Source organism: Danio rerio, chromosome 14 (assembly GCF_049306965.1).
Source record: "Danio rerio strain Tuebingen ecotype United States chromosome 14, GRCz12tu, whole genome shotgun sequence".
NCBI lineage: Eukaryota > Metazoa > Chordata > Actinopteri > Cypriniformes > Danionidae > Danio > Danio rerio.
This window is the reverse complement of record NC_133189.1, coordinates 30,375,933-30,397,500: the sequence shown is the minus strand read 5'-3', so window position 1 is coordinate 30,397,500 and position 21,568 is coordinate 30,375,933. Positions and strand designations below refer to the sequence as shown.

The 21,568-nt window shown below is 36.0% G+C and overlaps 2 protein-coding genes across 2 annotated transcripts in view; one reads left to right on the top strand and one right to left on the bottom strand.

Annotated features, from left to right (window-relative positions):
* The window catches only part of fat2 (FAT atypical cadherin 2), a 73,916-nt gene extending 54,999 nt beyond the window's left edge, over nucleotides 1-18,917 (top strand). The window contains exons 21-24 of the mRNA XM_001920023.8: nucleotides 7,785-8,226; nucleotides 10,910-11,069; nucleotides 12,793-13,310; nucleotides 15,327-18,917. Coding sequence (XP_001920058.2) covers nucleotides 7,785-8,226; nucleotides 10,910-11,069; nucleotides 12,793-13,310; nucleotides 15,327-15,790 — 1,584 coding nt within the window. The 3' untranslated portion in view covers nucleotides 15,791-18,917. The remainder of the gene's footprint in view (nucleotides 1-7,784; nucleotides 8,227-10,909; nucleotides 11,070-12,792; nucleotides 13,311-15,326) is intronic.
* Nucleotides 6,630-21,568, bottom strand: part of slc36a1 (solute carrier family 36 member 1) — a 146,441-nt gene continuing 131,502 nt past the window's right edge. Inside the window, exon 13 of the mRNA XM_073921867.1 lies at nucleotides 6,630-8,220. The gene's annotated coding sequence lies outside the window, so the exon portion shown is untranslated. The remainder of the gene's footprint in view (nucleotides 8,221-21,568) is intronic.

Here is a 21,568-nt window from a genome sequence, read left to right as displayed (position 1 = left end):
ATGAATTCATGGCTGACTGCTCTCCTCCTTTGACTCCGAGGTGCAGCGAGATCTCCTTGAGTGTTTGTTTATTTAAACAGCCTAATACAGCCAAAGCTTGAGCTCCAGGACGTCTTTAATGTGTTACACAAAATAAAGCTGAAAAAAAGAATGCAGCAAGCATGATTGAAAGACCGACCTCTGCTTCAAAATCATATGACATCGCTCCCGGAGGATGCTTCATTTATGCACCATAATTGAATATTCAATTTAAGTGGCTCGCAACATCAAAAGTGCACCCTCCTTTTTCAAAGCTTTACCTCTGGGTTTTGAAACTTGGCAAGCCGGACCATTTCATTGTTGCAGATGGGCTTCAAAAGGAATTGTTAAACATGGTCATTCAAGAAATCTTTAGGGCATAATTCTTCACACGCTCTGTAGCTCTACATGCCTTAATTTATGTGTCTCTCTGGAGAATTAACATTCTGGTGCACCTCAGCAAACTCCTATCAGTTCACGTCTTATCAGGCTTTAATTTAAGGCCAGCGACAGCTCATGCCTTGGAAACTTGTAGAATTTGAATCAACTGTCTTAACTCAGAAGTTTTTTTCAGCTTTCGTACCTTTTAAGTAATTACTTTCAAATGGAAATTGAGCCTATTTGAGTAAAGCCACCTCTGACAAGAGAAAGGGAAGAAAAGGTGACTTGTCAGTTAAGCAGCTGTAGCATTTATGAACACTGACAGCTGCGATCTAACATTATTAAGAGAAACAAGATCTGTGGCAGGATAGATGCGGTGGAACTGATACCCTTTAATGCTGTGAGGAGTCCAAGCATGGGGGCATTGATCGCAATAATTAGGTTTTTCTTCGAACTGGACTCACATCAGGAGGTCTGTTGCGAAACCCACCTAGACAACATTGTAAAGCTTCACAGACACGTATCTGATGCCAAGACTTGCAAACAGTTGGCAGCAAAATCATACTTTTAACATCTATAATTTTGGCCAAATTCTAAGGCAGCATAAGCTGTGTGTTTAATTACACTGTTATGAATTTAAAGCAGGATGGCAGATTTATTAATTAATACTTTCTTTGCTTGCTTTCTTACAATTAATTTCTAAAAAAATTCACAGTACTGGGTTGTGGCTGGAAGGGCATTCACTGCTTAAAACATGCTGGAATAGTTGAAGGTTCATTCCTTGTGACAACCTCTGATAAATCAGAGACTAAGCCAAAGGATAATAAATGAATGAATAAAATCTGAAAAAAATGTATATATATATATATTATTCTATATTCTATTCATCAGACAGTCTCAAAAAGTATTATGCTTTCTATAATGATGTTAACTGATTTCAGCATTAATTAAATAAAATCTTGAGTTTCTTATATAAAAGGATTTCTAAAGGATAATGTGACTCTGAATAAAATAATGACAGCTGAAAATTTCACACACACATGCACCATTTTAAAATGATTCCAAATACAAAGCTACTAGGTAAAATAGTAAATTTGTACTTTATTTTTTATCAAATAAATGTAGTATTTGAGATGACAAGAGATTGTACTGCATACTGTATAAAGAATATGTTGTTTTCTAATGGTTTGTAAAGACATTAATACTTTTATTCAACAAGAGTTTACTAAATAGACTAATTGGCATTAAAACATAATGTGTCATAAATCTGTCATAAACATAATTGTCAGGAAGCCAATATTCTGTAATTGTGTCATACATTTTGCAACTATGTCATTAACATTTAATGTGTCTTCAGCTACAGTTGAAGTCAGGCACAATCATAACTCCGCTACATTGTTTGTCTCACTTATTACATGAATGTTTCCCAAGCAAATGCATTTATGACATCTAATATAGATTTGAGTTTAGATTATTTGTTATTTGACCATAGTAACACCACAAGTGACCAGCAGTCAGGATCAGAATGATTAAAGTCCACATGAACCAGAAGTTGCTCTTTTTTTTTTATTATTTCAGTATGTTGATGTACTGCCAACTGAAATTATATATTGAATAGGGGCGCGCATTTTTTTTTGGACACAATTCCCTCATCGTAAACTAATTGTAAGAGGGTCTTGGTTAAGAATGTTCAAAGCTTTCAAACTGACATCACTAGAGAAGGACCACCACTCTAAATACTGAAGCAAATAGTCAGACTTTTTTTTAGTGAATTATCTTGTATAAAGTATTTGTTCACTTAAAGAATGGCAAAGTGTACAAGCAAGAGAAACATTGTAGATTTTATTTTCACTCTGTAATTTGATGGGACGCTGTGAATGGTCAGGCAAGCAATGGTCAACACAGGAACAAACAGATGTATATGGGCAATCCAGATTCATGGTCAATAAACAGGCGGATGGTCAAAAGGCAGGCAGCAGACAGGAATAAACAATAAAAACAAACCAAGGATCAAACACGGCAAAGACATCATAATGTTCACAGTACAGTTTTACAAGACTCAGCACTGAAGTGTGTGTGTGTGAGCTGTTTATAAAGTCTATTTAATCAGTTCATAAGCAGCCTGCCACGTGTGTGTGTAATCAACAGAGGAACATGTGCGTGTGAGCGGTGCATGACTGGATATGTAGTTCTGATGGCAGATTTGTATTTTTTCAGCGATCTAGACAGGCTGGATCGTTGGTGACCATGAAGGACACAAATCTTTAAAAAATAAAGTCTTTAAAAACATTTTCTCATTGAGAACCAGGTCACATCATTGCTTGCCTAATATAAAATGTTTAGTTATGATTATTTAAGATCATGTGCTATATGTGTGCTATACTGTATGTTTTTTTTAATGTTGACCCTGGTGGATTAGTAACCTTCTTACCTATCAAAGTCAAGCATTGCCCTCAAGGAAACAAACCTTAGATTGAACATTCACCCTCGACGAGTCCTCCAGAGAGAAGTTCTTCTTTTTTTTGTGCTCATCTCACCAGCACCACCAGTGCTGCACACTCAGCTCAGCACAGTGAAATCAAACAGCAGCTCCGTCCAATGAAAGCAAATGAGCAAAACCCATGGGCTGACTGCTATCAGATCAGAGCAAACGGCGCTGTGCTCGCCTTTCACATCGCAAAACTCTCTGAAGATCCTGCCGCAGCAATTAAGAGGGGATGATGCTTAATAATGCATACTCTTAGCATCACTGTAATCCTTTCAAATGTGAAGTGCGCGCACACACACACATGCAGAGACAAGCGATGTTTTTTTAATGCACAGAACAGGAAACTAATACATGCATATGTGAGTGATCCATTATTTGTGGGTGGATCGCTGAGGAGGCATAAGCTCAGCATGCATTCAAATGCTCCTGATTGGGCTGCATCACAAAGTTCCCGCTGCAATTGAAACAGAAACTAAGTGTAATCTCCTGCGAGCAAACTTCAGCATTCAAAGGGCTTCTTATCTTCCGAAGAGAGCACACGCTTCCAACTGTGCGAAAAACACAACCTATGTAACCTGCCTCCGCGAGAGTCTGGCTCAGGCTCTTCAGCAGCTCGGGTTTAGTAGCTTCATTCAATCCGCAGACATCAGGCTAAAGCTAATATGTGTGAAGTGGGTAGCTTTTTGAAGTAAAAACATTTTCTTATGTACCAGACTGGAAGGTTGATGACGGTTTTTTTTTTTTGCTTTGATCTGTTCAAACATCATTCAAAATGCAGGTCATACATAAGTTGACTTGAATTCATGTCTTCTGTGATCAACATGTTTTATTCTTCTGAATGTTGAAGTTTGAACTTTAGAAGAAAATGAAACACTCACTGTACTAACAGACTTTATTTCTTTGGTCTAATGAAGGGCCTGGAGTTGACTGAAGTGTCGCTTTTTTTGAGATATAAAGTCAAATCTGTGTTAGTAGTTTAAATTTTAGCCAATATATATATATATATATATATATATATATATATATATATATATATATATATATATATATATATATATATATATATATATATATATATATATATATATATATATATATTTTATATTAGGGATGGGAAGATTAACCGATATGTATCGATACGCGGTCATGCGCGTGCACGATGCGAGTGCATCGGTTGAGCAGCAGAGGATGAATGAAATTTTGGAAGCAAATCGAGATGCATCGGTTTTTGCGAGATGCATCGATTTTTCCGAGATACAGCTTATATTTTTAATATAGAATGTATTTTTTATTTATTAACAAGTGTTGTCAACCTGTTTTGGCGCATAATTTAATCGACCTACATAAAGTAAGCCTTAGCAACGGATTTGCGGATGTGCACACTCACACTACAACTCAGTGTATCAGGTGTGCGGATGAAGCTAGTGGAGCGCCCTCAGAAAGCGCGAAAAGCAAAACAAACATTTTATTCCCCACTGAGTTTTAAATCTAAAGTATGGCAAGCAACATTATGGATGTAAGGATGGACGACATGACAGGACAGATGCAATTTGCAAAATGTGCCGCGCATCTGTAAAATACGCGGGCAGTATGACTAATCTGATATCTCACTTGAAGCGGCGCCACGGTGTTGTTGTGAAAGCATCTTCCAGTGTTTCTGCATCCCCGGCTTTCGAACTGCTTCAACCAGCTCCAAAAGTGGTGAGAAAAGCATTGCAAGTTTTTTTTTCCATGCGCAACAGTTCTGCTCGCTCTACGCCAATAACGAATGCTATTGCATTGTTCATCTGCAAAGATATTAAGCCTAGTGTCACGGAGAACGAAGGTTTTAAACACCTCCTCCTGTTAATTTTTATTTAATAATAATAATAATAATAATAATATTAATAATAATAATGATAAAAATAATTGGGTGTCACGGTGGCACAGTGGGTAGTTTGACCACCTCACAGCAAGAAGATTGCTGGTTTGTTATATTTTTATTAGCCTGTTGTTTACAGTGACAGTGATGTTTGAAAGCAGCATAACACTGCTAACGTTAGTTCACAACCTTAAGTTTTGAATAATCAGTGGCAAAATATCTTTGTAAAACTTGTTTTCATAGTTGAAAAGTTAAATCACAATTCTTGTTGTGCAATGCTAAATTTATTTATGTTGAAAGAGTGCAAATATATACATATTTTTTTAATATATATTGCACTTATACATTCTGTTTATCTTGAAAATACTTAAATAATATGTGCTATATTATCTAAATAGGCCCTCTACTGTAAACTGACACTCTGGCTCTGAGAGAAGAGCCAGTTTGTAAAAAAAAAAGTCTTGGTTTTGCTTGGTTAATAAATAATCAAACTCATTCAATGGCACAGCATCCTCTTTCACATCATCTCATCTTGATCTAATTAGTTAGTGCTGAAATATCGCATCGTATCGTGATATGGGTGTGAATCGTATCGTGTTGCATCGCAATATGTCACAAATGTATCGCTAATATATCGGATCGTATTCTTTGTATCGAGATGCGTATCGGATCGGCATTATAGCTTAGATGCCCAACCCTAATATATATATATATATATATATATATATATATATATATATATATATATATATATATATATATATATATATATATATATATATATATATATATATATATTTTAATATATATCTGAAGTTGTTTAAGAATTGAAATTTTGTTGTCTATTAAATTTAAACACTTATAAGAAATATAATGATGACACATTATTTAAAGGACACCTATGATGAAAAAAAGACAGAACTGTGTGTAGGTATGGGGTGTCCACAGTCACATTGGGGTGATAGAAACACAATAAGTCTTTTTTGATTTCCAGATGTTAAAATAGGATCCAAATCCCTCCCATTTTGAGGCCCACCACAACATGATGTAGGAGTGTGGTTTCCCTGCCCTCCAAATTGATTGACAGCCGCATATAAACATGCATATAACCATATCAACAAGACAGGACGTACGCAAAGCAAGTGGGATTAAAAGATCTGCTCAGTTCTCTGTGATCATCAATTATCATCAGATGTGATCAAGAATGAGTTTTACAAGTTTAAAACATTTTTAAAATAGGGCATGTTTGTATTGAATTACAGCGATTTTACCTTCTTTACTTTATCACCACAGCCGCATGTCAGTACAATTCTAAAAGAAGACGTTTCAATCCTGGTTTTCGAACATTACATCAGGTTTATTTTGTACATTAACATAACGGATATCCATACAGCAGTGGATATTGAAGTGTATCCTGTCACATTTGCCGTTCAAAAACAGTGCAAAGTTAAACATGAATTCTGTGCGTCTTTGTCTGTGTGTGATGAGATTGTGTGTGATTCATCGTAGCAAATCCACAACAAATACATCAAATAATCATTGGGAAAGTTCTTACTGCAGTATTTCTCACAAATGTTACGTGACATCTGCTTCCTTCGTTTCTGTCACTGTGCTGTTTATCTGATGCAGCCGAGGCGGAGATTAACGCTCACTCTGACAGGCACGTGGGAACAGTGGGTGGGGAGAACTAGCATTAATGGCACAGGCAACAAAAACAGCTAAGATGCTTAGAGCTGAAAATTACAAACTGCTTAAAGGTATAATAAATAATTTGATGGGTGTTTTGAGCTAAAACTTTACAGACACATTCTGGAGACAGGAAAAAAGGGGGAAAAAAGGTAAAAAATGGTGTCCTTTATTAGAAATAAATAAGCCCGGAAGCAATTTTGATGAGATTTTATTCATTAAAATACAAAAAATTCTCTACAATTGGTCAAGCTGCTTTTTATTGTGATGCATTATATGTCTGCAAACAATATTTTTTCTTAGAGTTTTTGTCTTGTTTTTTTTTCTAATCAAGAAACATTTTATAGACAAGTAAAAATATGGTTGTCAGAGAAATAGAAAAGTCGTCAAAATAAAATGAGTTTTTCAATAAGACTAGCCAAATTATCTGCCATTGGGGTAAGTAAAATAACGTTTTCTGTTTGAAAAAACTGTTATTTTACTTACCTCATTTGCAGATAATTTAGCTTGCTTTAAGGAAAAACTCACTTGATATATTTCTGATAACAAAACAAAGAAAATGCTTTTTCCTAAAACGTTATACGTTTTCTACTAATACATAAACTAAACATTACATTATTATGCACTAATGATGAATTACAGAGTACGCAAATCATGAACTAACCTAACTACAACATGAGTGACATGAGTTCATGTGTGAATAACGGCTACCTTAATTACTTGTTAGTACTTGGTTGTTTGTTAATTAATGCATTAATTACCACATTAGTTTATGCTTAAATAAACCATCATGAACTCATGAGCTGTTAATGTACAATTATATCGTGACTTTACTTGGAGGGGCGCATCATCATTAACACGTTCTTAATTACTCAGGAACCCCCGTATATACGTACATCTAGTGTGTTTACACTGAACAACAGAAAAGTGTTTTGTCAACATCAACAGTTTCAACACAGGAGTTCATAAGTGGTTAAGGATGAGTTCTTGGTGATATACCCCTCCAAGTAAAGTCATGACAAAATTATACATCAACAGCTCATGACTTTTTGTTGGTTACATTTTGCTTAAACTTAAATGTTAATTTATTCATTAATTAACAATCATGTACTAACAATTAATTAGGGTAACTGTTATTCACACATGAGCTTATGTGACTCATGTTGAAGTTAGTTCTTAATTAGTGCATGCATTAACTCATCATTTGTCCATAATAAAGTAATGTTTAGTTTACATAGTAATACATCATTATTCTTGAACTGTTATTGTAAAGTCTTACCGATGTTAAATTTGAAAGATTTTCCCGATTTTCTTCATTTGTCATTGACTCTTTTGTCATTGCTCCTCTAGCTGGTGGACAAGGAGCTGTGGCTCAGATATAGATGTGGCAACATGCTCTCTGCCGGGCTGCAGGTGGCCAACTACCCCGTGGCTGATGGCCGCTGGCATCATGTCTCTCTGGATGTCAATGACACAACCCTTAGACTCACCATTGATTCCAGTCACACCAATTCAGTGGTCCTGCCACAGCCCTGCAGACTCAGTCACCCCGGCGGGGCCTTGGTGCTGGCCAGCTCTAATCCCAACACAGATGCAGAGCGCCTGGGCTTCACGGGCTGTTTGGAGAGCGTACACTTCAATGGAGAGGCGCTGAGACGACAGGAGGGGATGACAGGAGCTGGAGCGCAGGCTGGCAAACTCTTCGGGATCTACCAGTGCTGCTCTGATGTGGAGATCTGTGCCAGTAATCCTTGTGAAAATGGAGGCATTTGTGCTGAGAATTCCACTGGAGGTGAGAAAGCACTGTTACTCTTAAGGGGTAATATTTACACATATTATTGATGCATTCATATATTTTTGTTCACATTTTGGGCACATGATAAACAATGCTTGATGGAAACACCAAGATGCACATAAAAACCCAAGATGTCCTTAAAGAATGTATGCACTCAATTGACAGGCGATTAAACTATAATGAAAATATAGTGCCATGCAACAAAACAAAATTTTAGGTCAGAAGTACACCATAACAAATGTTTAGCCCTCCTATAAAATTTTTATTATTTTCCTAAATATTTTTCAAGCTCTGGTTAGAGAGATTTTTTTAACAAATTTTTTTAAACATGATAATTTAATACGTTTCTACTAAATCCTGGTTGCCTTAAATTTTTAAGCTGAATCAAATTACCCTAATGAGTCCATTAAACTTATATCATGTTAAATTGACTTAAAACAGCTCGCATAACTTATAAAATTAAGTTAGAACATGATTAACAGTTTAATAAGTTGCAATGAACTAAAAACATATGTTGTCATGACTAATTGATCATGTTTTTTACAGTGTAATAACTTATTAATTATGTCTCAGCCATATTCTGTTATTTGTTTTGTAAGATACTAGCATAACTAGTACAGTATATCAGCTTAAAGTAGGACTTTAAAAACATAACTAGGTAAATTAGGTTAACTAGACAAGTTAATTTACATTTGACCACCGTGGTTTCTTATCTAACCAATCGAAAATAATAATTTCTTACAATGGCTAATAATTCACTCATTTGTTTTCCTTCGTCGTAGTCCCTTCATTTTGTCACGGGACACCACAGTGGAAGGAACTGCCAATTCATCACTATACGTTTTACGCAGCAGATGCCCTTCCAGCCACAATCCAGTACTGGAAAACACCCATTCACACACATACACTATGGCCAATTTAGCTTTTTAAATTCACCTGTACTGCATGTCTTTGGATTGTGGGGGAAAACGGAGCACGCAGAGGATACATGGGAGAACATGCCAACTCTACAGAGAAACACCAACTGTCCCAGCTGGGACTCGCACCAGCAACCTTCTTGCTGTGAGGCGACAGTGCTAGCCACTGAACCACGTGCAGCCCTATGGCTAATAATATTGACCCTAAAAATTATTTTAAAAATCTTATTTCAGGCAAATATCAGATATTCACTCCAACACAAGATAACATGACGGCATTTGTACTTAATATGTTGTAAAAACAAAACAACCACAGCATTTTTCCATGACTACAGTGACTGTAGTTCTCAGGAAGTGACAATTTTGTTTTCTTATACACATGGAATAGAAGTGTTGGATTATTTGAAAGTTTTTAATTTAATTAAATATGCAACACTGAATGGAATCAAATAGCTATTAATTTCAATTACAAATTTCCATCTTGTATTACATTTTTTAGCTGATTTTGATGTCATTTTTTTCATGTTTTTTATTTAAAGAAAATTATTCATTTTATCAAAACAACATTTATTAATGTAAAAAAATATTAAATGTAAAAATAATAATTATTAAATGTAAAAATATTTATTATAATTTTAAAAACTGCTTTGTTATTGTATTGAGTTTCAAATGAAATTATTACTCCAGTCATTATTGCTTTTATTACTATTACATTAATTAAAATAATATAAATAATAGGGATATTAATAATTATGAATATTAAAGTGATTTCTGAAGGGGGTGACGCAGTGACGCAGTAAGTAGTGCTGTCGCATCACAGCAAGAATGTCGCTTGGTCGCTGGTTCGAACCTCGGCTTGGCTCAGTTGGCGTTTATGTGTGGAGTTTGCATGTTCTCCCTGCGTTTGCGTGGGTTTCCTCCGGGTGTTCCGGTTTCCCCCACAGTCCAAAGACATGTAGTACAGGTGAATTGGGTAGACTAAAATTGTCCGTAGTGTATAAGTGTGTGTATGAATGAGTTTGTGGATGTTTTCCATAGATGGGTTGCGGCTGGAAGGGCATCCGCTGCGTAAAAACTTGCTGGATAAGTTGGCGGTTCATTCCGCTGTGGTGACCCCGGATTAATAAAGGGACTAAGCCGACAAGAAAATGAATGAATGAATGATTTCTGAAGGATCTTGAGACTCTGAAGACTGGAGCTATGAAGTTGAAAAATCATCTTTAAAATTCTTGGAATAAATTATTGAATTGAAGTATACACAACTTTTGAACAGTTATTTTATAGTTTACAATTGATACTGTGTTTTTGATTAAATAAATGCAGCCTTGATGAGCAGAATAAGCTTATTCTAAAAATGGTGGAAACCATTGACTTGCATTTTATGAATCAATATATATTACTATAAAACTTCTTGATATTCTACTGAATTAAAAATTTGCTGTTATAAACTGTATATTCAACATCATGCCATAAAAAATGTTTTTATTTATTTATTTTTTTTGATGATTTATCCATTTATCAAATTGTTAAGGTTCAACAAGCAGGATGTTTTAGGAGTATCCAAGCAACAGTCCACTGAAACATAAATGAATCTATAGGAAGATAATAATCTCTCCAGTGTCTCCATTCACGAGATCTCCCAATACCCCAGTGTCTGTCCACACTTTGATCTCAGCACAGAGAAGCTATGGAAGACTCATTTTTATCTTGACCATTACCCTGCCAGAGGTAAAATATGCATTTTTTTTATATCTATTCCCCAGGGTTTCACTGCAGCTGTCCGTCAATGTACTATGGACCTCACTGTCAGTTTATCCACCTGCCGGACGATCCTTGCTCATCCAAGCCATGTGTCGATGGTTTATGTATGCCAAATAATCAAGGGTACATCTGCAACTGCTCCACACAAATAGCTGGAAACAGGTGAGGCTCACACAGCGGGGCTCTTGAAACCACACATGCGTATTATGTCCTTGGTGAAGGCATTGGGAAGTCTGGTTAATTTGCATGAGAATTAATACTTGTTTATTCAGTCTCTTCATCTCTTTTATGAACCCCTGCCCACACTAGTGATATGTAGTATGTGTGACTCGCCTCTGTGTGCCTTTGAGTTAACAATTTAAAACATCATTTATTGTCCTTAGTGGCATATAACGTCACAGCTTGAGCATTAGTCATGGTGTGAGAATTTCAGTTAACAGACGTCCTTCTGTGTGTGTCTTTGTGTGCATTAAAGCATATTATGATACTTGTTACTGACATCAATGTGTATGTAGGACACTTTAATAAGAAAATATTGTTAGAAATGCAATAATTCATACTGGAAACGTTGACTTAAAGAATTAGTTCAGCTTAAAATGAATAATCTGGCATTAGTTGCTATGTTTCCATTCAATGATGCAAATTAAACTTATGCTCAAAACAGGAATATCTCGCAAAACATTTGCGAATAAATCAACATTTTCATCCAATGAGTCAAAGAGAACAAAATCATCACTTCCTGATGGCAATAAATTTCAAAAAGAAAAATGGAATTTGCTGCAGTAGGAGAGGTCATTGTGGGCCTTTTATTTTAATAAAATAATAAGATATATTAATAATAATAAGAAGAAGACGAAGAAGAAGAAGAAGAAGAAGAATATAATAAATCACATGGGCATTAGAAAATAAAGATGAAATTCAATAGACACACATATAACTGGATTTTGGACTGCAAACGGCATTTGTGTGGGACTCATCCTTTCAGAAAGGCTTGAATAAACTCCACCACAAATACATGAAATAAACTTATTTGCTATTTTTTACTAATGAGCTGTATTTCAGCTATATCCATGTCTGTCTTTATCACTGACTGCTGTTTATCTGATGCAATGCAGGAAAAGCAGACAAGCATGTGAAAACGGTAGGCCAGAAGAAGCAGCTTCTTTGCATTTAAAGCTACATGCTGCAAAACAATTACCCTGGACTCACCCAAATGGGCAGATTCTGGAGCCTATAATAAATCTCATGGGTGTTCTGAGCTAAAACTTTACAGACACATTCTGGAGACACCAATGGCTTATCTTGCGTCTTGTAAAAGGGGTAAAATAGGTGCCCTTTAAGCATTTTTATGCATGAAATAGGTGGATGGAAATATAGCTAATTACTCATCCTCATGTTGTCCCAGACCTATAAGAAATGTGTTCTTTAAATAAGACATGAATACATTTTTATTATTATTTTTTTTGTCTATTTCCAATTTTAATCTCAGATAAAAACATTTTTGTTTAGGATAGCTTTTAATGATTTGCTGGTTTAATATCATGTCTATTGACCTTATTCTCCGCAGATGAGCGGGCGCTGCCATTTGAATCTTTTTGGCACAAGACTTCCGGTCTTATTCACTTCCATTCATTTTTATTAAAGAAAACAATGTAGTTTGATGAAAAGACTCAGATGAAAGTTCGTTAAACATTTGCATGCTCTAATAAATGGACAACTGGACAACTGGAATGTGAAAAAATGTTTTCACCAATTATAATAACCGATTGCCATACATGATGGCATGCTCCATTTAAACTGAATGCTAATTCACCCGTTTTATCTGTGTTTGAGATTAGACTAAATCTTTGTGTCTAATTCAGTCAGTTGTTCCTTGTCTTTTCAGGTGTCCGACTTCATGTGCTCCAAATTCATGTCAGGATGGTTTCACCTGTTCAATGGTAGCCAACTCAGTCCACTGTGAGCGCACCACCTACCGCTCCACCTATATTCCTTATGTGGAAATTGCTGAAATCTGCGCTGGTGTTGTTGGACTTGTCCTCCTCGTCATAGCCTTTGTGTGTTTCCGAAAACACTATGTCAGCAAAAAGAAGCACAAATCTGGCTGTGTGCAGGACTCCAATGGTTACTTCCCAACTTTACCCAAGACCATGACGAAAGAAGCAGAGATCAGCTCTCCAATGGACGGCATGCTAATCGGCTCTGTTGGTGATCTGGAAAGCAGTCCTTTCCGTTCACTCAAACTTCGGGAACAGCGCGAGCTCGGCCCTCAGGTGGGCCCTCGCCCTCAGAGGCCTCAGGGTCCTGTTATCTGCAGCGTGGCCCCAAATCTTCCTCCTCCACCCTCCACCAGCTCTGACAATGACTCCATTATGAAAAACAACTGGGAGCACGATTACGAAGGTGAGAATGCTTTTCTTTGTTATTTTTTTTATTCTTGTTCTTCAAGCTTATCACTTAACTCTTTTTTAGACTTTGATTAGGTTTTATGGACATTTGTAGGTGTTTTAGGTGTTTTACAGTCAAGGAAGCTCTAGCGCATGTCCTGTATGAGTTATGGGACTTCATCTGCTTTGAAATACAAATATGATCAGTGTACTGTTGATAAGATTGTATATAAAAAGTGTAGATCAGATCGCATATACAGGAAGGCATTAAAAGACTCTGATCAGTTATGTTTTAACCATATTGAATGTCATCTGGATGGAAAAGTAAGTGAGGATAGATCCCTTTACAGACTTACAGGCTGTTACTTGTGTCAGTGACAAACTGATAAACCTTCATGTATATTCTCTTCGAAATGCACTAATTAGATTTCTTTTTTTTCACTTTTTTTTTTGTAAAAATGCAGTATTTTTTATTAGACTATTTAAATGGTAAAATATGATATTATAAAATGCTTTTTTTGTTTAAAGATAGAGGCTTTATTTTGACATGTAATATGCTCACATATACATAGCATAAAATATTCTAAGGCCTGTCAAATTTAGTTGAAAAATCATCAAAATCATCAAAACTGCTGGTGGTGGCTGCCAACTTTTACATTTTAAAATGCTGGTAGAGAAAGAGTTAATTTGGAATTTAGTCACATCAGAAAAGATGGGAGAAGTGTAAAACATGACAGATTGTGCTTGTGCCTGTAAAGGCCAGTGGAAAAGCATGTGTGGTTCATGTTTAATTAAATCTCTTTGCTGAAGAACTGAGTTTTTACATTTTTTATTTGTTCCACTCCTTAAAAGCTTCGACTAAAACTGTAAATATCATATTTATAATTGTGACAGTCAAATGTCAGATAAGACTAAAATATAAAGCATTTCAAAAATGAACCATCAATGATTTGACTAAAATCAAGAAGTGTTGACATTGATAACCCCATATAAGCTGTTTCTGGCACTTCCAACACTGTGTTGATGGAAAGTGTGTTAGTGGATCATTGTTAACTGTACGAACTTTAAAAAACACTGCATTAAACTGTCACGTCCCACTCACTTATAGTGAGAAACTGAGGGTGATAATGTATTAGTTTCACATAACACTGGATGTATTTGGCGAACTCTTGAACTAAATTTGGGTTGAAGAGAGAACCCAGCCTTTTTTAAAGTGTACCATTTTATTATGGATATCATTACTATTTTAATAGCACAATGCAGCACGGTGGCGCAGTGGGACGGACAATCGCCTCACAGCAAAAAAGGTCACTGGTTCAAGCCTCGGCTGGCTCAGTTGGCATTTCAGTGTGGAGTTTGCATGTTTTCCTTGTGTTCACATGGGGTTCACTCTGGGTGCTCCGATTTTCCACACAAGTCCAAAAACATGTGGTATAGGTGAATTGGGTAAGCTAAATTGTCCCAGTTTTGTTTCCCAGTGATGGGTTGCAGCTGGAAGGGGATCCGCTGTGTAAAACATATGCTTGATAAATTGGCGGTTCATTCCGCTGTGGCCACCACTGATTAATAAAGGGACTAAGCCGTAAAGAAAATGAATTAATGAATAATAGCACAATGTTATGTATTTTTACAGACTTTTTTTTAGATATGCAGACATGAAATTAATATTAATAATAATACAAAATAAATATTAATAGTATTTAAAAATATTACAGCTTTTACTCTGTATTTTGATTAAATATAAGTAGCCTTAGTGAGCCTTTCTAAAAAAAAAAAAACTTTACAAAACATATGCTGGAATAGTTGGCGGTTTATTTTGCTGTGGCGACCTCCGAAATAGAGACCAAGCTGGAGGAAAATGAATGAATACTACTGACTCCAAACCTTTTGAACAGCATAAAACATTGAAACAGCACAAACTGTAAAATATGTCCAGAACAAATGTTGTCCGACAAGCCTTATTTACCATCACCGCACTAATGAGCCCTTACTTAAAAAGAACTAATCATTTTTCAACTTTTCTCATTCACAGTGTATCCAGCTGACCCTGACTACTATGGTCGACCCGCCGTTCAGGAGTTCCCTCAATTTGACATTGTGGAAAGCACCTACTCCAATACTTCCACCGAGTCGCGCAGAAACTCTCGCTTCGGAGGTTTTCCTTTCCCGTTGGACCGCGCCGACCGCCGAGCTCCATTACCCCCATGTTACAGCAATCAAAATCTCGATGACTTCTTAGGGCCTGACGGACTGCCGCTGCCTCGCTCTCAGTGCCCTAATGAGTACACTGCCATAAGCTACTACCCTACCCAGCACGCTCGAAGCCTGGACAACGTCTCCAGCGGCTATAAGAGACTCAGTGTGCGTCTGAGCGTAGCACAGCCTTCCTATGCGGACAGCACACGGCCTGGATCCACTAGAAGGACGTCTCGCAGTTATGCTGGCTCAGATAGGGTGGAGAGCGACTACGGCAGCTGCGAGGAGGTCATGTTTTAGCCAGACGAAAGAGGATCAAAGGTCCCATATGAGAGGGGTTACGGAGGGGAAGGTCATCGTACTTATAGTATATGAAGCTCAATGGCTGAAAGCCGCAGAAGCACTATCAGTATTATTAGTCACTTTCAGGGAAAAAGTATATATGGCTGTGTGGAATGCAAGTTTCCTTGCTGTTTCTTCCTTTTATGCGCCTGTAGAATTAATGCATGGCGGTAAAACAGTCTACAGTGTGGTAGTAAATGATGTTGTTGCTGTGTAGAGATCATGCGCCCTTGTTTGGTGTTGCGAGGTAACATTTTTGACAAGAAAAAACAACTGAATAAGGAAAATCTTACATAAGGATGAGTAAAGGGTTTGTTTATCACGAAAAAAAATAAGATTTTGTTGTCATTTAGTCACTTGCAGCATGTTTTAAATCATTAATGCCTTTGTTCATTTATCTGGAACACTTTTTTATCTATAAAAACAGATAATTCTATTTAAGGTAACCAGATGCAATCCCCCCCAACCCCCCCTCAGTGGCTGTTCTGTATTTTGAATGTGGTTTATTTCTTTTTTTGAGAGGATCACATGCTTATGATTGATCATGGTTGGTCCTGAGTTAGCTTCACATATTGCACCAATCAGATGAATACTATCTCACTATAAATACCCAGAGTTTTTTTTTAATTACAGTCATCTTTGTCTTGAAGAATCCCCCCTTCCACCCCTACTCCTCCCGTTTCCTGATTACCCTAATTAATTATTCTAATTAACCAAGTTAAGCCTTTAAATGTCACTTTAAGCTGTATAGAAGTGTCTTGAAAAACATCTATTCAAATATTATGTACTGTCATCATGGCAAAGATAAAATAAATCAGTTATTAGAAATGAGTTATTAAAACTATTATGATTAGAAATGTGTTGAAAAAAAAATCTTCTCTCCGTTAAACAGAAATTGGGGGAAAAATAATTCAGGGGCGAAAAATCTTGTCTTCAACTGTATGTGACTCTAGACCACAAAATCAGTCTGATGTTGTGTATATAGTTTGCTGTAACCACAAATATGGTGTAAATTTAAACTAGATCATTAACTAAAGATCATCTTCCATGAAGATATTTTGTACATTTTCACCTGTAAATATATAAAAACTACATCTTTGTTTTGCAATGTGCATTACTAAACACTTCATTTAGACAACTTTAAAGGCAACTCTCAGTACTTTGTTTTTTGTCAACCTCAGATTCCAGATTTTTTAAATTGTAGCTCAGCCAAAATATTGTTCTATCCTAACAAAGTATAATTCAATAAAGAGTTTATTTATTGTGAAAACATGACACCTGTGGTTGGTTTTGAGGTCCATGGTCACATACCTGTATTAAAATTTCTGTCATGCAAAAAATAACCTGTTCAGTGGTAGCCAGCAATCATGGTCACACTATTTCTGTTTTTCCTCTTTACCCCAAACTCTAATTTAGACATTCATAAAGAGATCAAAAAATAAATCCAAATCATATTCACACTGTTATATACAGTTTATGATGTACATGTTTAATTGAGGCTTTTGTTCACGTATAAACACTTAATTTTTGATCTCTTTAGAAACATTTTGAAGTGCTAGAGTTTTGTCTGAAGAGAAAAAAATCTTTTAAATTTGACTAAAAATACCCTAATTGGTGTTCATGAAGATGATAAAAGGCTAACAGGTTTGAAGCAACATCATGGTGATTAAATGATGACAACATCTTTTTTTTGGAGTGAACTAACTCAATAATTACTTTAGTTAACATTTACTACTATTATTAAATTCTGTGAGAAACATAATGTTAAACAAAGCAGTCACAACTTTATTTGTTTTGTGTTACCCTTAAAACTATATATCATTATTAGGACAACTGCTAAATGACTGATTGTATTGTTGCATGTTAATATTGCCAGCTGTGGGATGGATGGTAATTTCTGTAAACATAGCTGAGGTGTCGTTCTTCCAGCATACATATGATCACTGAAACTAATGTGCTATGAAATTTGAATGGTTTTCAAAAGTGCCATATGGTGTATCATATTTAGCGATGCAGGATATCTAGAAACACATTTCACTCCAACCAAACAGCAGTATAGAGAGCGTACATTGATCTGTACAGTCGACTGAAGCAGAGGCTGGTTCCCTGCTGGATTAAATTCAAGCACACAATGTGAAATCTAAAACATAGGTTTATGAAATATCACACACAGGTCAGCCGCCAGTTTGACGTGTCGTTGGTTGTTGGGTACATTTGCATACTTTTGTGCTGTTCTGTTAAGATGTGAACAAATCGCTGTGCTTGGTGAATTTTAAATGTGTCATTTTAAATGTGAACTTGCGCTGGCTTTAGCTTTTACTGCAGACGTTATGCAGTTTTAGATGTTTTCAGTGATCAAAGGCGATCAAAATCAAGCCATAAGAAATCCCTGTGCAGTTTTTACGGATCAATTATGCTTCTTGACAAACTGTCATAATGCTTACTAATCACGAAATAGATCAAAAATGCTGCCCAAGTATGAAAGAAATTGGACTGATTGAAGAATATTATATGTGTGTGTGTGTGTGTGTGCATCATAAACAACAGCTGCATTTTATATTCTTAGAGCGCTTCTGTCTTTGATCTGTATTCATAACAGTGAGGTTTCACTTTTTTATTTTATTATTATTTTTATTTTTTTATTTGAGAATTTATGAATAGGGATTTCTACAATCTTATTTGATGCAAAGTTGAGCTGAATGCGAGTGGATTTGGAGATTTGTTTAGCAGATTGATGCATGTGTCATCAGATTATATCGCATGTGCTCGATGAAAACTGAAACGCCCGTCCTTCATAGACTGCTACTTTGTTGTAGTGTTTAGTCTGTAGTGTTTCGAATGCCGTGATACAGTGTTGATGTACATATAAATGGCAGCTCTTGCAAGTATTGGTTTTGATCTGCAGGTTGTTTGTTCAGTGGGTGTGGTTAGTACGAATGTCAATTTTAATTTGAATCTTTTTTTGTATTATGAAATTTCAATTAATGATTCCTCTGTGAGAGAATCTTTGTCGTCTTTGTCATTTCCCTGTAGAAAATACTATGAAATAAGTTCTATTAAATAAAATTATGTTTAATATTTAGAATGTGTTGCATTTGAGTTAATTATGTATATGTTTGATTATTGTTTCAAAATTCATACTGTACATTTGGGGGTCAGATTTTTATTTAATTTTGAAAGAAATGATTTTCCTTTATTCCGTGTGAATAATCAAAAGTTATAGTAACCTATCAAACATACAGATTAACCTATAAAAACGTATGATCTTTCTAATTATGTTATGCTTCAGATCATGTGAATGGACTGAATGTTTGTACTTGTCTTTTTTAATGTTAGTTAATGAAAATAAAGTCGTTCATTGTTAGTATTTGTTAACTAACAGGGTATTTACTAATGTTAATAAGTACAAATTTAGATGGTAATAATGTGTTAGTATATGTTGAACTTACTTTACATTAACACACCAACTAATGGAACTGTTTTGTAAAAACATCTGACCCAGATATTAAAATAAAAACGGTGGTAATAATAATAATAATAATAAAAAGAAGAAGAAGAAGAAGGAGAAGAAGACAACTGTTATGATCACCATAATAGTGTTATGATCACCAATAATCACCAGCGTTGCCCTTGCAGGCTGCTGGAGAACACTCTAACTCAGGCTCATTATTGATATGTAGCCCTACTGTATATACATTTCTAGAGATGGCAAAGTACATCCCAGGCGGTACGTTTTCTTTTTGCAGTTTTGTTCTTGCAAATCCACCAGAGGGCGCTGTGTACTCTTTTCAGATCTCAAATTTATTCCTGCTGTTCTCCCATAAATCCACCAAAGGCTGCTGTCGACTCACTGAGGGACTGACTGACTGACCGACCCACCGAAACACCCACCCACCCCTTTACCAAACCCAACCATTAGTGTTTTCAAAAGCACGGATTGATTCGATCACCCCCTTTCCTAAACAAAAATCGACAGTGTTTTCAAAAGCAATCCAGAAAAAGAAAAGCATCGCCAGATTTTTTTTCATGTTTTCAGATCCTACCAACGTCTCACCCTGTTATTTACTTGTTTATCTTATTTTTTTGTCTTAACTGCTTTCTGGAACCGTCTTTGCCGGACTCAAACCCTATCGTTATAGTCAACTCCTCTCTGTGTCTCAAGTCAGCCAGTGTGCATGGCAAGCTACTGGGAAAACTGGTAACACCAGAAAAGTCGTCCACATGGAGTTAAGTGGTCAGCTAATACCACATTAGCAAAGAAACATCATACGTCATACCGCCCTGTATCATTCATTTCAAAGATGAAATGCATCCATACATAGCTCTGGCTACATAATTTGCACTTTCTAATAATTTATACAGGGGTATATTTTCACAATGAATCCAAAACTTCAAATCCAAACTTCAAATCTCATCCTGCATTTTAGTCACTCACCTGTTTCAGTTCAAGTTTTCAGTTTGATTACACACACATACAGCTAGAGCGAATCAGGACTGAATAATTGGACTATATCCACACCACTCGCACACACATTCATGCTGAGTGTTGTTTCCCTGTAGTTTTTCCTGGATTGTCTAGCTGAGTTTTGACCCTTGTTTTTGTTTGTTTTGCTGCATGACATGACCTTTTGCCTGTTTACCAATTACTCTTGTGGATTATCTTCACGTACACCATCTCTTATGAACCTTGCCTGCCTGATGATTCTTATAAATGCTGAATTTGGATCCAACTCTTGTCGCCACACCAAGTTATAACAGCACTAAAGCAAATTAAATGATTTCTGAACCATCATGTAAACCAGAAGACTGAAAGAATGACTGAAGAAATAAATTACTTATTTAATTAGTATATTAAAATAGAAAACAGTAACATTTTAAAATGTTTCACAATACTACTCATTTAAGTAAGCAAAATAGTGCAGATAATGTGCAAGGATCAAGATTTTAGGAGTGCAGATTTCTGTCATACTCTACTATATGTTGCATAATTTTAAAAAGCTGCATATTTAACTATGCTTTTTTTGTTGCTATTCCATTAATTAAGTATAATGTGGGTTTTCACCTTACTCCTTTCTGGGTCACGGCACCAGTGCAACCCTTCTGGTTCTATTCACCCCTACAAGTGGAATTAAGCCCAACAAATCTGGTATATGACATCATCTTCAAGTCAGGCAATGTACGTTTTTTTTCTGCAGCTGCTATTAGTAGCCGGTGCTTACATTTTTTATGCAAATTTCAAGGTTTTATGGGTATCCTGGCATTTCCATTCAGGGATTTTTATGTGATATCCCTAAATGCACATAAAAATGCATAGATGATAACATAATTGCGTCAGTTTTGCTACAGCACATGCGAATAGATGGCCCATGGCAGTTTTTCATTGGGTGAACAATTTCTTTACTATTTTTAAGAGTGCAATTCAGTTAAACACAGTTTGACATTGCAATTTGTGTCTAAACAGTAACATCTTACATGAAACATTTCCTGTGTTCATGTTCATGATGAGTTATGGCTCTCAGTGATTGCTGTGTATTAGTTGACACATATTTCCGAAACAGCCAGAGGTCATCAGCTGTGAGGTTACTTGAGAATCCTTCGCCTTTAGACATGAGATGTGTACATGGGAGTGCTCCTTTTTCTGTTGTGCATAAATCTTGGCAAATTGCTGAGTTAGAGTAATTGTGGTAAAGCCCCTGGCGGGCTGAGTCAGAGCCCTGATTCACAACCTTCCTCCAT